Raw genomic sequence first — 15000 nt, 5'->3', positions numbered from 1 at the left:
ACCTACCTACCTATCTATCTATCTATCTATCTATCTATCTATCTACCTTTCATGCACACACTCTCTATCTCACTGTATTTCTCTCCCAACGATAACTTTTTCTCCTTCACTTCTTCTTTTTAACATATATCTTGTGACAGACAGATGGAAATCAGCTTCTCCTTTATAATATAAGATGGGAAAACTGCTTGCATTGTTGACCTACAGTAACAACTAGTGAGGGTCACTTATGACAAAGAACAACAGATGGGATGCATTTAGCTTTAAAATACCGACACAACAGTGATATCATTGTTATACAAATTATGGTAGCATTGCATAGAAAGTAACCAAAGTTATTTAAGGACTGCAACACAACCTTTTTAATTAGTACAATATAATACAAGACATCTGAAATTTGAATAATAATCTGAGACTGTTTCCTTTTAGGTTGGCATCATTGGTAAATCTGGTTCCGGTAAATCTTCCCTAATAATGGCACTAACCCAAATGGTCAAGTGTTCCCATGGTATACTCAACATCGATGGACAAAACATCTTTGCCGCTGATCCACAAGATCTCCGCTCAAAGTTGCTGATTTTTCCTCAGGTAGTTTATTTATTTATTGGAATCATGGTCTCTTCAGGTGGAGGCACCAATCCACATTTCGGGGGCCAAATATTTGTGGATTAGGAGAAAGAGATGGGACCAAGAGACAAAAATAAGGAGCTTTTTTTGTTGTTTTCTTTTGTTTGTTTGTTGTTCTTATGCATGTTGTAGTTTAATGATAAGAGAAAAGGTGGCAGCCATGAGTCTGTGTAAGGGGCCTCTGAGAGAGGTGAGGAGAAAGGAACAGAGAGAGAGAGAAAGAATGATGGAAGAGATAGAGGGAGAATGTAATGTGGAGAAAGAGGAAGAGAAAGGGGAGGGGAAAAATAGAGAGGTGGGGAGAGAGGAAGGGTGGGTGGGAAGAATAAAGGGAGGGAGGAATGGGGTGGAGAAGGAGGGTAGGGAAGGAGCAGGAGGAGAAAAGAAGGAAAAATGAGAAGGAAGGGAGAGAGGAAGTTCTCAAATTGAAGACCAGATCACAATACTTGCAACAGAGTGAACTCTGTTAAAGGCCCCCAAGGACCTTTAAGTGGTGGGGGTCACACATACATACAGGCTCTCACCATACACACAGGCTCTCACCATACACACACACACATATATAAACACACCACACATACACACATGCACATACACATGGAGACACACATAGACAGGCACACACTGCACAAGAGCACACACATGGTGGGCTTCTTTCAAGTTTCCACCTACCAGATCCCCTCACAAGGCTTTGGATGACCCAGGTCCATATAGTAGAAGACATTTAGGCCCAGATGCCACACAGTGGGATTGAACCTGAAGCCATGTGATTGGGAAGCCAACTTTTTATCACACAGCCAGGCTTGCGTCTATTAAATACTAATTCCATCACTAAATTACTCCTTTGATTAAAACAATAAACTCCTTATCAGAACTGGTGGAGTGTGTGTGTGGGTGTGTGTGTGGGTGTGTGTGTGTGTATGATGTGTGTGTATGTATGTGTATGTATGTGTATGAGTGTGTGTGTGTGTGTGTGGTGTGTGTGTGTGTTTGTGTGTGAGTGAGTATGTGTGTGAGTGTGTCTGTGTATATTTATACATATATGAATGCATATAGTGAGTGTAACTCATATATTTATCCATTATTTATTTTAACATAAAATAAAAGATTTTAGGCTTTGGTTAATAAAAGTTTACAGTTTGATTGTTATATTTACTGAAAATATTTTACATATAATGGTGGTGCCCCAGCATGACCGCAGTTTAAAGTCGATACCAGTTAAAGAGTCAAAGAGTCTATATTTACAATTCAAAATGGCCACCCTTTGCTTTCACCAAAGCCTTTAATCTTTTCTCATCCAAAGTGCATTACTTACATTTAAATATTAGTTAAATGTATAGTCTATATCTGATGTGTGCATATGGTGTTACCATCTCTTTGCCTTGATATCACATGGTTGCCTTAACCCTTTTGATACCAACCTACCAGAAACTGCCTCTGGCTTTGTAGTACAAATGTCTTGTTTTCATAAGTTCTGAATTAAAATCTTCCACCAAAACGTTAGTCAGGATTTATGTTCCTAACACTAGCTTAATGCTAAGTTATTTTACTAAATTCTTTGTTATATTTAAAATTAATTGACAGAAACAGGGAGCATCTCAACAGAAATATGGTAGCAAAAGGGTTAAAATATATGAGAAACAATTCTTAACCCTTTTGATACCAATCCACTTGAAACCACATCTGGCTCTGTAGTACAAATGTTCTGTTTTCAAAAGTTTTTAATTAAAATCTTCCACCAAACATTACTTGCAATTCATGTTCCTAACACTAGCTTAATGATAACTGAGTTATTTTACTAAATTCTTTGTTATATTTAAGATTAATTGAAAGAAACAGAGAGTATCACAGCAGAAATATGGTAACAAAAGGGTTCATCTAGTGGTGCCACTATGCAAGTGATATCCTTTGTGTCCAATCTTCTGAAAAAATATGTCTGGTCATGGGGAAACATATTCTTCCTTGGAAACAAGCGAAGGTTGGTGACAGGAAGGGTATTTGGCCATAGAAAATCTGCCTCAATAAACCATTTCTGATCTCTGCAAGCATGAGAAAGTGGACATTAAAACAATGATGATAACGATGATGTTGATGAAGATGATATATTTGTTTGTTTTATTTAATTATTTGTTGTTGTTGTACATGGACAGGACTGTGAATTATATTCGGGGACTTTACGCTCAAACCTTGACCCCTACGAACAGTTTACAGATGAACAGCTTCACAATGCAATGAGAACCACTGAGCTTGACTTAGACTTGTCTAAGGATTATTCTAATGATGCTGAAGTCAGGTAAATCGAAAAATTATTATATACTGAGGTCATCATCACCATCATAACATCATGACAAATCTCAAAATAAATACAGTAACGAAAGGGTTAAATTAATGCATCTACTTAATTATTTAATTTATTTTATTTTATCTTAATTCATTAAACTTCACTTTATTTGAATCTAGTGGTAATTTCATATTTTATTCACTTCCACTGAACCTATATTTTCAATACTACTTTTAGAGCTGAAAATCCCTTATTTCTCTATCCTTATAACCTTGTTGAAGTTAACCCCTGATCTCTTTTACTTCTCTGCTCTGTAGCCTTTTTTCAGAGTTATGAAAAATTGACTGATAGCGGTTCGGCAAAAGAGACCAATAGAATAAGTACTGGGCTTACAAAGAATAAGTCCCAGGGTTGAGTTGCTCGATTAAAGGCGGTGCTCCAGCATGGGCACAGTCAAATGACTGAAACAAGTAAAAGAGAAAAGAGAAAGAGATATAAATGGGGGGAGTGGAGTAGGTAATATTCAAGCTACATATGTTTCCTAGCCAGCAGATCCTCTGATGTAATAATTATTCAACGACAGGTACCCAGCTAGCTACTCATTAAGCTAAAGATACCTTAATTATATGAAGGGTACATTGTCATTAAGGAATCCTACATTAACTCACTGAAGATATAATTTGGATTTTTATTTGCATGTTTATTTAATGTATATATATATAAAAAGGAATATAAAAATACTTTATGAAGGATATATCAGAAACAATTCATACTTATTTGTCACTATATCAATGACTAAAACATGTAATCATAAATTTCATCAAAGAAGTGTATATAATTATGAATAAATCACAATTATATCAGAGAGGGTTGCAAAAACCCTTACATGTCTAGAAATAGCAGTCAAAAACCTCTATAAAGCCACTGTAAACACTCATATTCTATCTCTTCACAATAAAGCTGTTGGCGGGCGACATAACCTAAAATTTACAACTTAGAAATAAAAGGTTAATTCTCTATTGCAATTTCGAAGTCAGGAACCTAATGGCTCTACTCTGCTCATCAGAAGAATATTGCCATTGATACAAATTGACACAAAAATCATATTAATTTTCTGCTTAGGCATTGCAATTTTTGGTTTTTACAATGGTGAATAAATATTACCAATACATTATCCAACTTCCCGTTCGTTATAGCTACATCTGTGTATATTTATATATGTCTTTATGTGTGTGTGTGTGTATAATTTATGTGTATGTCTTCTATTTGTCTAGTTCCGGTATGAAGCAGTTGATATATCTTACAAAATGTCTGCTAAAGCGATCCAAAGTGGTCATCCTTGATGAAGCCACAGCCAATGTATCACAGAAGAAGAGCAAACAGATTATGAAGATTGTAGAGCAGAACTTCAATGCCAGCACCATATTGTGTATTGCACACAAACTGGACATTGTGAAGAACTATGACAAGTAAGTGTACATACAGACATACACACACACACACATATACATACATAAATATACACATATGCAAACATGCATACACACATACATACCTCATATATAAATACATATATACATACATACATCATATATACATACATATATACATGCATGGATATATAGATACATACATACATACATACATACATACATACATACATACATACATACATACATACATGCATACACACTTACACACTTACACACATACATACATACATATACATACATAAATATACACATATGCAAACATGCATACACACATACATACATACATACATAAATATACACATATGCAAACATGCATACACACATACATACATACATACATACATACATACATACATACATACATACATACATACATACATACATACATACATACATACATACATACATACATACATACATGCATACACACTTACACACTTACACACATACATACATACATACATACATACATACATACATACATACATACATACATACATACATACATCTCTAGGGAGAGAGAGAGAGCACTGTCGTTCACACAGTGCTGGTGAAAGGTAGTGTTTCTTTTTGACTCCCCGTGTGTTGTGCTTAAAAGCATATTTATATTCTTGAATGTGATAAAGTGTAGAATTAGATTATTATCCTACTTCCAGCTTCAGTGTTGCTGCCAGGATTTGAAAAATAGGGCAGATCCCCTCCCCTATTTTGTGATTCAGTGGGGATTTTTGAAAAACAAGGGAGAATTTGCAGTGGTTTGCAGTGGTGTTCAGTGAGCAAATTAAACACACTTCCTGGCAGTGGCTAAAACGCGAAACGATCAAGTTGATACATAAATATTCTTTTTATATGTTTGTTTGCTCTTACGCAATATTAAAACAACGGCTAAAAATTTTCTGAAGCAGCAACCCCACTAATTTTATCTACGAGCCTCCACTGAACAATTGCTTAGATACATACACAAACACACTCACATATGCAAGCATACACACAAACATATGCACACATAAACGTACACACAGACACACACATACACACACAAAAATACACACAACTACACACGCTCACTCACACATAGTGGAGTACTTTGTGACAGTTGAACCCATATCTTATGATCCTGAGCTGTAATTAAAAATCATTATAAAAATTAACAAGTATAGGCGCAGGAGTGGTTGTGTGGTAAGTAGCTTGTTTACCAACCACATGGTTCCGGGTTCAGTCCCACTGCGTGGCACCTTGGGCAAGTGTCTTCTACTATAGCCTCGGGCTGACCAAAGCCTTGTGAGTGGATTTGGTAGATGGAAACTGAAAGAAGCCCGTCGTATATATGTATATATATGTGTGTGTGTGTTTGTGTGTCTGTGTTTGTCCCCCTAGCATTGCTTGACAACCGATGCTGGTGTGTTTATGTCCCCGTTACTTAGCAGCTCGGCAAAAGAGACCGATAGAATAAGTACTGGGCTTACAAAAGAATAAGTCCTGGGGTCAAGTTGCTCTATTAAAGGCGGTGCTCCAGCATGGCTGCAGTCAAATGACTGAAACAAGTAAAAAAAGAGTAAGTATAGATTAAAATTTTAATTTATTTAATTCCTCATTCTGTTTCTCTTTTTAGAATTCTTGTGATGGAGAATGGAGAACCTGTGGAATTTGGTCCACCACGGCAGTTGATGTCAAGGAAGAACAGTTACTATTATAATATGGTTTTATTGTCTGAGAAATCTGGTTTGCTTGATACAATATATGAATAAGAGTTCTTGTGTTGTGCTGAGAGAAAGAGAGAGAGAGATTGTGGGTGGGGGGGAACTTGATGGTATCTACCATATTTGATGGCATCTAAGACACACTAGGGACACCATATTTCATTGTACAACCATAATATACCACAAATTATACCAGACGTTTTTATAAGTCAATATAGTGTTCTTCTGTGTTAGCAGTGCTATTAAATTACATACTAAGGTTATCTCTACAGATTTTATATAGAAATTATAACCAACACTGATTCCGTATCAAAGACACCTGATGTAAAATAACAATGAGTTTGATGATGGAAATGGGTAATGGCGTATATGCCATATTTCTGGAGTTTTTGCTCCTTCATCAGCTCCCATCCAACTGATTAACCATCCATGAACTTGTTGCTTATATAACTACTAAATATAGCGGTGTAACGTGATTGGATGTATCAGTTTTACATATTGAACATATTCCTAGAAACTTATATGTAAATATTAATGACATGTAGGGACACCATATTTCGTTATTCAACCATAATATACCACAAAGTATATCAAACGTTTTTATAAGTCAATACGGTGATGTCCTGTGTTAGCAGTGCTACGTTAGATGTATTCAGATACGAAATGACATAACAAGTCTGCTGGCTATAATTTATATAGAAAATCTGTAGAGATAATCTTAACAAGTGATTTAATAGCACTGCTAACACAGAAGAACACAGTACTGACTTATAAAAAAATTTAATATACTTTGTAGTATAATATGGTTGTATAACGAAATATGGTGTCCCTACAAGTAAATAACATGTATGTACCAGTAGCCAGGAATGTGTTTAATCTGTAAAATTGGTTTTTCCAATAAGGTTACATTGCTATATTTAGTGGTTATATAAAACGATGAGTTCATGGATGGTTAATAGGTTGGATAGGGACTAATGAAAGTGCAAAAACTTCTGAAATGTGCATATACACCCATTACCTATTTTTCTATCTTTCATTGCATTGTTGTTTACATTTGACGTATTCGGATATGAAACGTCATAATGAATCAGTGTTGTCTATAATTTGTATAGAAAATCTGTAGAGATAATCTTAACATTATTTTTCCCCACAAAAAACTGTTTTTTTAAAAAATCACCCCAGGGCCTATGTGCAAAGTTAGGCCTCTCTGAAGCTAAGTTTTGACCCCATAATCATGGAGGCTATTTTCGTTATTGTAATTTCTTTATGTTCAGTTGTAATCTTCATCTGTTATCTTTTATCTTTTGCTTGTTTCAGTCATTAAACTGTGGCCATGCAGGGGCAGCACGTTGAAGAATTTTAGTCAAATGAATTGACCCCAGGACTTATTTATTTTTTTCAAGCCTGGTACTTATTTCATCAGCCACTTTTCCCGATCTTAGTTACAGGGTCATAAACACAGCAACACCAGTTGTCAAACTGGGGGGGGGGGGGGACACACACACATACATACGAATGAGTGGACAAATGAGAGAAAAAGAATGCACTCAACACGTTTAGTAAGAGTTACATGTATTATTAATTAAAACGTTTTGATTTGGTTTCATGTGACTTAAGGTTTCTCAGGCTTCTTGCAGAAGCCTATCTCAATCAGGCTCTGACTGCTGAATGCATTCAGTAACCTGAGCCTGAACGAGGCAGGTTTCTGTTGGAAGCCTGAGAAAGTTAAAGTTGCTTAGGACCAAATCAAACTGTTTTAAATAATAATGTGTGTGTGTGTATATATATATATATATCGCTGATTGATGCACCCTTTTAAAGCCTAGCCAGGCTCATGGGACCGGTTTCTATGGCGTATGTGTCCCCCAGCTGGATGGGACACCAGTCCATCGCAGCGTTACTCATTTTTGCCTGCTGAGTGGACTGGAGCAACATGAAATGAAGTATTTTGCTCAAGAACACAATGTGTCGCCTGGTCCAGGAATCGAAACCACAATCTTACGATCATGATGCTGACACCCTAACCACTAAGCCACACGCCTCCAGACACACACACACATATATATATATAATCATATATATTTATGTGTATGTATGTATATGTGTACGCATATATCTATATGTGTGTATGTATATATATATATATATATATATATATATATATATGTAAGTATAATAAATATTAGGGAATGAATCCAAAATTACAGGGAAAAATCAGATTTAGGGTTAAATCCAATTTATAGTAAAATATTATATAATATAATTAGAGACAAAACCACTATTTTAAAACCAAACAAGGAAAGACTTAATCAATACATAAAATTTTAATATAAATTAAATAAACCGCCACTATTTATTTATTTAATTTATATTAAAATCGACCCCAGAACTTATTCTTTGTAAGCCTAGTACTTATTCTATCAATCTCTGTTGCCGAATCGCTAAGTTAAATGGGATGTAAACACACCAGCATTGGTTGTCAAACAATGTTGGGGGACAAACACGCACACACACATATATATATGATGGGCTTCTTTCAGTTTCCATCTACCAAATCCACTCACAAGGCTTTGGTCGGCCCGAGGCTATAGCAGAAGACACTTGCCCAAGGTGTCATACAGTGGGACTGAACCTGGAACCATGGTTGGGAAGCAAACTATTTATCCCACAGCCACTCCTGTGCCGATATATATATATATATATATATATATATATATATATATATATGAGGACAGAACAACATGGAGAACTGTGGTGAAGGAAGGAACTGCTTCACTAGAGAGCAGCTACAGAAACAAACAAGTTGAGAAGCATCAGCAGCAAAAGGAAAACAACAGAAATGCAGAGCGCCAAGCCACCCCCTTGGTATGCAAGTACCGTGACAGAATCTGCACTTCAATCATTGGAAGAATCAGCCATGAAAGAAGCTGCAAGAAAAGGAGCCCCTGATATGTTCAATTAATGTGACCTCTAAAGTAAATTGACCATCTGCATAGACGAAAAGGGCCAATTATGTTTGTGCATCATCATCATCATCATCGTTTAACGTCCGTTTTCCGCGCTAGCACGGGTTGGACGGTTCGACCGGGGTCTGGGAAGCCAGGGGCTGCACCAGGATCCAGTCTGATCTGGCAGAGTTTCTACAGCTGGATGCCCTTCCTAACGCCAACCACTCCGCATGTATGTATATATATTTTTTTATATTTATGTATGTTCTGAACCAAGAACCATGTGGTTTGGAAGCGAGTTTGTTAACCAAATGTTATGGTAAGGTACTTTCCTAATGTGATGTAATTGGTAGATTGCTTTAAATATTACATGCTTTGACTCACTAAAAACCCAATTTTTTTCCTCCAGCACACACCCTGCTGATATTAGGGTGTGTCTGATATGTCCCTGTGTCTTTTATGCCATCAAATACTGTAATTAATCTTGAAATTCGTTAATCATCAATCCTCTGACCCTTAGAATTTTACTTTCACATTGTTTCCAAAGAATATTTAGTTTTGGAGAGGGTGTTGGTAGGGATTAACTTTGAAGGATTGTTGTTTTTGAAATACAAAATTGTTGCCAGTTCAATATACTTGAAACTGTTTTGTGATGGAGAAAATTTCTCACTGTAGAGAAATAGGTGTAAAATACACTGAGTCAGCCCACAGCATCATCTATCCAGATTGTGGAATGCCTGCATTTCAGAGTGGTTATCTCCTCTTCAGCAACAGATACTGAAAAGGCAGGCTCTGTGAACTGACACAAAAAACAGGTCCCTCTTATAATATTCCTCTCATCGTTCAATGACTGGTTGTGCTCGATTGATCTCAACAAAAATTTAGCATTTTTCTAGTAATCAAATATAGCAACATTTTAACCCTCAGGTATTTTCAATTTCCACAATGTTTTATTTTCACTCCACACGCACATTGTAACATATGTGTAAGAAATAACACGCACATTGTAACATATATGTAAGAAATAAATGGCTCCAAAGTTTAAACCATTGTCCATCTTCATTATCTCAGTGGTGATTGCAACCCTGCTTGCCTAGATTTCTACATGATGTAGCAGTAAGTGTATTTACACCTATTTGTCTACAGGTCCAAATATGCCTCAAGCATATAACGAGTTTGCAGTTGTACATATCACTGCTTAGCCCTGTCACCCTGTGTTATTGAAATAGTACCATATACTTTTCTACTCTATGTACAAGGCCCGAAATTTTTGGGGAGGATGCCAGTCGATTAGATTGACCCCAGTACACAACTGCTACTTAAGTTATCGACCCTGAAAAGATGAAAGGCAACGTTGACCATGGCAGAATTTGAACTCAGAACGTAAAGACAGAGATACTGCTTAGCATTTCACCCGGCGTGCTGATGTTTCTGCCAGCTCACTGCCTTATATAGACAGGGGCAGTGGAGTACTGAGTTTTATATTCTTGTGTTCTTTCATATGTTTTGCTCACTTTACTGTGGCCATGCTGGTGCAATGCCTCTTCAATACTGCTGTACTGTTTGTAAGTCAGGTACTTCACTATTGATCTCTGTTCTTCAAACTGCTAGGTGACAGGGCATAAGCAAAGGACACTAGGTTTTTGTTTTTTAGTGCTATCAACATAAAAACAATGTGTTAACACACACATACAAATGTATGCATGCACACATATGCACAAGCATACATAAATACATTCATACACACATTTCATGTATGCACACACACACACACATACATACATGCAGGTATATGTATAGGTGTGTGTGTGTGTGTTTCTAAAATTTAAATCTGAATGTCATGATGAAGTAAGCTCCCAACAAACTGTTTAATATTGTGACTTCCAATCCTTGTTGTCATTGTTTCACATCATCTCATTTACATTCCTCTCACATGCATTTTAGAGTGAGAAATTTACACCACAAAAATCACTTCCCATCTCAATCCTTTTCTTATCCAATCCATTTAAACAAATATCAGAACCTCTTATTCCAGTGCAAAGGGGAAAACGAGTGAATCCCAAACAGCATTTAAATTTTGCAAGAATAACAACAGCAGGCAGGCTGGTAGGCATTCTCCAGTATCAATGTTGTTGACTGCACCACCACCACCCAAACTAACATCCCTTCCAACACCACCATCAACACTATCACCAACATTTCTTGCCACCACTAACATCATCACCACCACTACCACCACCAAAGCATTCACCATGTATACCACTGCCACCACCACCAACCTCACCTTCAGTTGTCTGTATACAAAGAGAATAAAATATTGTATTCAGTCTTTTATTCATTTACTTCTTTCAGTCATGTGACATGTGCCACAGAAACCAGCCCTTTTGAGTCCCCCATAGGGCTTGAGAAGGTTGTTTCATCTATCATCATCATCAGACAGTCCACTCACCTGTAAATGGATGACTCTGTGATGAAAAAGCTTTCCAATCAGGGGGAATGTTGGCCTGCTCACCAAGCCAACATGCTGGCATGATTCCAAAGCTAAAACAATGCAAAGCGCATATATATATATATATATATATATATATTCATTTACTTGTTTCAGTCATTTGACTGTGGCCCCGCCTTCAGTCTAACAAATTGACCCCAGAACTTATTCTTTGTAAGCCTAGTACTTATTCTTTCATTTTTATTTAGCTGTTTTAAAATTTCTCCCTGCTAAGCACTTTAAATTTCTCTCTCTTTCTCGACCTCTTCAACAAACTTTTTAACCATGGAATGATTCATGTCTTTTCTCTCTTTTCACCTTTCTACCTTACAGCATGTCATTAACACTTCTCTCTCACTCTTCACCACTCAACTAACTACATGATGCATTTGGCCTTAGAATATTATTATACCCCATCTCTTCTTTCTGCTCTACTCCCATTTCTTCCTCTCCTCTCTCTCTCTCACTAAAGTATAACGGACAAATAAACAAGTATATTATCATATAGATAATAAAAATATAATAATAACTAGTAGGACATGTGGGAATTCCACAGAACAGAAAAGATTAAAAGGAGCTAGCCATAGGTAGGGACATGTGTGTATGTGAGGGTGTGTGACGAAGTAGTTGGAGAATTTGGGGTAAAGTTCACTAATTGTGACTTGAATCAGGTGGCACATTATAACCTTGAGCAAGATGCTTTGTTTCACATTGGTTTGGTCTACCTAGCTAAAATTAGGCTCCTAAGGCTGCTGGAGGGTTAAACCTGCACTGATCTGATGTCCCCATCTGGGACGATTCTTCTCCACCACAGAGACTGGAATAAGCTTTGACCTAATAGGGCTTGAAATATATATAAAACGAACATGCATGCACACACATATGTATGTATGAATTAGTGTATATAATGTATGTTTGTATTTTTATTCATATGAAACATTTAATGACTTTTTAACAGATTGTAAAAAAAACCACATTTTTAAATAAAATTCTATGAAATTTCTATTAAAAAAAAACTAAAAAAATAAAGACAACAATGTCCAAATATTAAAGTATTTATTCATCTCTAAGTTGGTGCAATTCACTTTGATCAACTGAATTACTGCTACCTGTCTAGTTATATCCAAGACTGTTTTCTTAATTAAATGTTATTAACCCTTTAGCATTCAGATTATTTTGTCAGAATAATCTGAATGCTAATTTATTATTTATTCACATTGTTTCTAATTAACAAGCTCACAACTATGAATTTTATGATGATTAATGGAAGTGTTGTGGGACAGGAATGTTAAAGCTGAAATGCTATTGTGGCTTTTATCTGTTTTTTCAGTTTTCAAACGTTGAACCATCATCATCTTTACTTCCACTTTTTCATGCTTGCATGGGTCAGAAGGAATTTATTGAAGTAGATTTTCTACAGCTGGAAACCCTTCCTGAAGCAAATCCTACCTCGTTGCCAAGTAAAGTAATGTTTTCCCCTTGGCCAGAGGATTTTTCCATGAAAGCCTGGAATTGAGGAACACTATTTGGATGGTAGTAACTCTTACTAACAGCTTCTCATGCAATGCCAAGACCATCTCTAAAGCTTGGTTCCTTTATCTATACTTCAGCCTCTCAGTACTTGACCCACCTGCCTCCACCCCTCCCATGAGGGCTCTGTGTCAGTGGCACAGACAAAAGCACCAAGTATACATTGTAAAGTGGTTGGTTTTAGGAAAATATGCCAGATTTGATACTGGAGCTTGGCACAGCATTATGGCCCTCTTATGTCCTGTCAAACGGTCCAACCCATCCCAGCATGGAAAACAGATTTTAAATGATGATGATGATGATACACACATGCAAGCATACACAATGGGCATCTGAAAATCTGCTCCCAAGGCAGAAGACATTTGCCCAAGGTCCACGCATTGAGACTGAATATACTGGAAAAGTCTGTGAAGATTTTAAAAATATACTTTATTTTCGAAATATATTCCAAAAATACACCTTATATTCTAAAATATGGCTTATATTCTCTCAAATAGAAAACAGGAAAAAAAAGTGATTTTTTTAAACAAAACTTTGAATAGTCTTCAGCACAATTTCCATCAAAATAACAGAAACACTCGCTCTGTCATCTGATTGACTTTGTCAACATGGATTTATATTTGCTAAGATACCAAACTGATTTCTTACCAACTTGACAACATACCAAACTGCTATCTTACCTATTTGGCAAGATATCAAACAGCTATCTTACCAATTTGACTAGATACCTAACTCACAGCTTATTTGGCAGGATATCAAATTGGGATCAAACCAATTCTAAAAGATGACAAATTGGTATCAAATATTGGCACAAAAAAAGACTGAAATATTCTGACATGATGGAACTGCATCAAAACATTAAAGAAAGAAACATGTACAAGATGTGACTTTAGTTGGCAAAAATGTCACCCATTGGTAGCCAAATGTTCTTGCATTGAATGGAATGGTAAAGAAATTCTTCTCCTTGGCCTTGCTCAGAGTCAGTCCAATCTCGTGGCTGACCATAATTTACAAAGGTTCTCTTGCAGTTTATTGCTGAAGTGAATTCAACAAATGCTGATCCTTCAGCAGTTCCAAAATACCATATGGCTTGAACATTGTGGTGCTCTGTGAGGTATTTGGAAATATGGTCTCTGTTACCAGACAGCAAATTAATGACTCCAGCAGGAACGTCTGATGTGTCAAATATCTGTAGAAAGAGATCAAAAGAAGGTAAAAAATAAAATCACGACACAGAGAAGCCCTCAACACACACTTATGAAAGCCCTAAACGCCCACTCAAAAACTGCTTTCACCACACACTCAAGAAAGCCCTCATGGCACTCAGGATGCCCTCAACACATACTAGCCTTCACAACCCTCTCATGAAAGTCCTACACACACACACACACACTTAAGTCATCAACATTTCACCCCCAAAAATCCACACCTCACATCTTCATTAAACAGCTGCAAATTCCAGTTCTTGAAGCCAAAGTGAATAAATATATATAAATTGTAAAGACAGGTTACCTGGTACATGTTCATAGCAGACAGGGGATGTTTCTCACTTGGGACAATGACTGTGACATTACCCCGGGCAAAAGCAGGAGCAAACAGGGATACAAAACTAAGCAGTGGATTCTCATCAGGGCAAGCAATTCCCACAACACCAACGGCTTGGTGGATTTTAACGGTCAAACCATAGAGAGTGGTTTCCTGGAAGAAAAATAATGGTTTCAAATTATGGTACAAGGCCAGCGATTTTGCGGGAAGGGCTAAGTTAGTTACATCAACCCCCAAAAGGATGAAAGGCAAAGTCAACCTTGGCGGAATTTGAACTTAATGATGGATGAAATGCCGCTAAGCATTTTGCATAGAGTGGTAACAATTCTGCCAGCCCCACTCCAAAGATAATGTCCCCGCTTTCAAACCATGTATCTCAGGAGCCTCA

General features: G+C 36.7%; 2 protein-coding genes across 6 annotated transcripts in view; one reads left to right on the top strand and one right to left on the bottom strand.

Moving 5' to 3' along the window:
• LOC115222924 (ABC transporter C family member 12) overlaps nucleotides 1–7452 on the top strand; it is a 78257-nt gene extending 70805 nt beyond the window's left edge. For all 4 annotated transcript variants that reach the window (XM_036511909.1, XM_029793318.2, XM_036511908.1 and 1 more), the window contains 4 exons: nucleotides 430–588; nucleotides 2778–2920; nucleotides 4183–4377; nucleotides 6014–7452. In XM_036511909.1, the coding sequence (XP_036367802.1) occupies nucleotides 430–588; nucleotides 2778–2920; nucleotides 4183–4377; nucleotides 6014–6149 (633 nt within the window). In that variant the 3' untranslated portion in view covers nucleotides 6150–7452. The remainder of the gene's footprint in view (nucleotides 1–429; nucleotides 589–2777; nucleotides 2921–4182; nucleotides 4378–6013) is intronic.
• Nucleotides 7453–13479: 6027 nt separating this feature from the next.
• The window catches only part of LOC115222823 (putative aldehyde dehydrogenase DhaS), a 26938-nt gene continuing 25417 nt past the window's right edge, over nucleotides 13480–15000 (bottom strand). Inside the window, exons 13-15 of one of the 2 annotated variants that reach the window (XR_005003314.1) lie at nucleotides 14580–14765; nucleotides 13780–14256; nucleotides 13480–13747 (exon numbers count right to left, since the gene is read on the bottom strand). Coding sequence is in view for 1 of the 2 variants with exons in the window: in XM_029793129.2 (XP_029648989.1) it covers nucleotides 13957–14256; nucleotides 14580–14765 (486 nt within the window). In the remaining variant the exon portion in view is untranslated. Of the gene's footprint in view, nucleotides 14257–14579; nucleotides 14766–15000 lie in introns of both variants that reach the window. The other variant, XM_029793129.2, reaches the window with a different exon arrangement.

This window comes from Octopus sinensis, linkage group LG21 (assembly GCF_006345805.1).
Source record: "Octopus sinensis linkage group LG21, ASM634580v1, whole genome shotgun sequence".
In the NCBI taxonomy this organism is placed as follows: Eukaryota; Metazoa; Mollusca; class Cephalopoda; order Octopoda; family Octopodidae; genus Octopus; species Octopus sinensis.
Note: the sequence above shows the minus strand (reverse complement) of the source record. Positions and strands in the feature narration are given on the sequence as shown.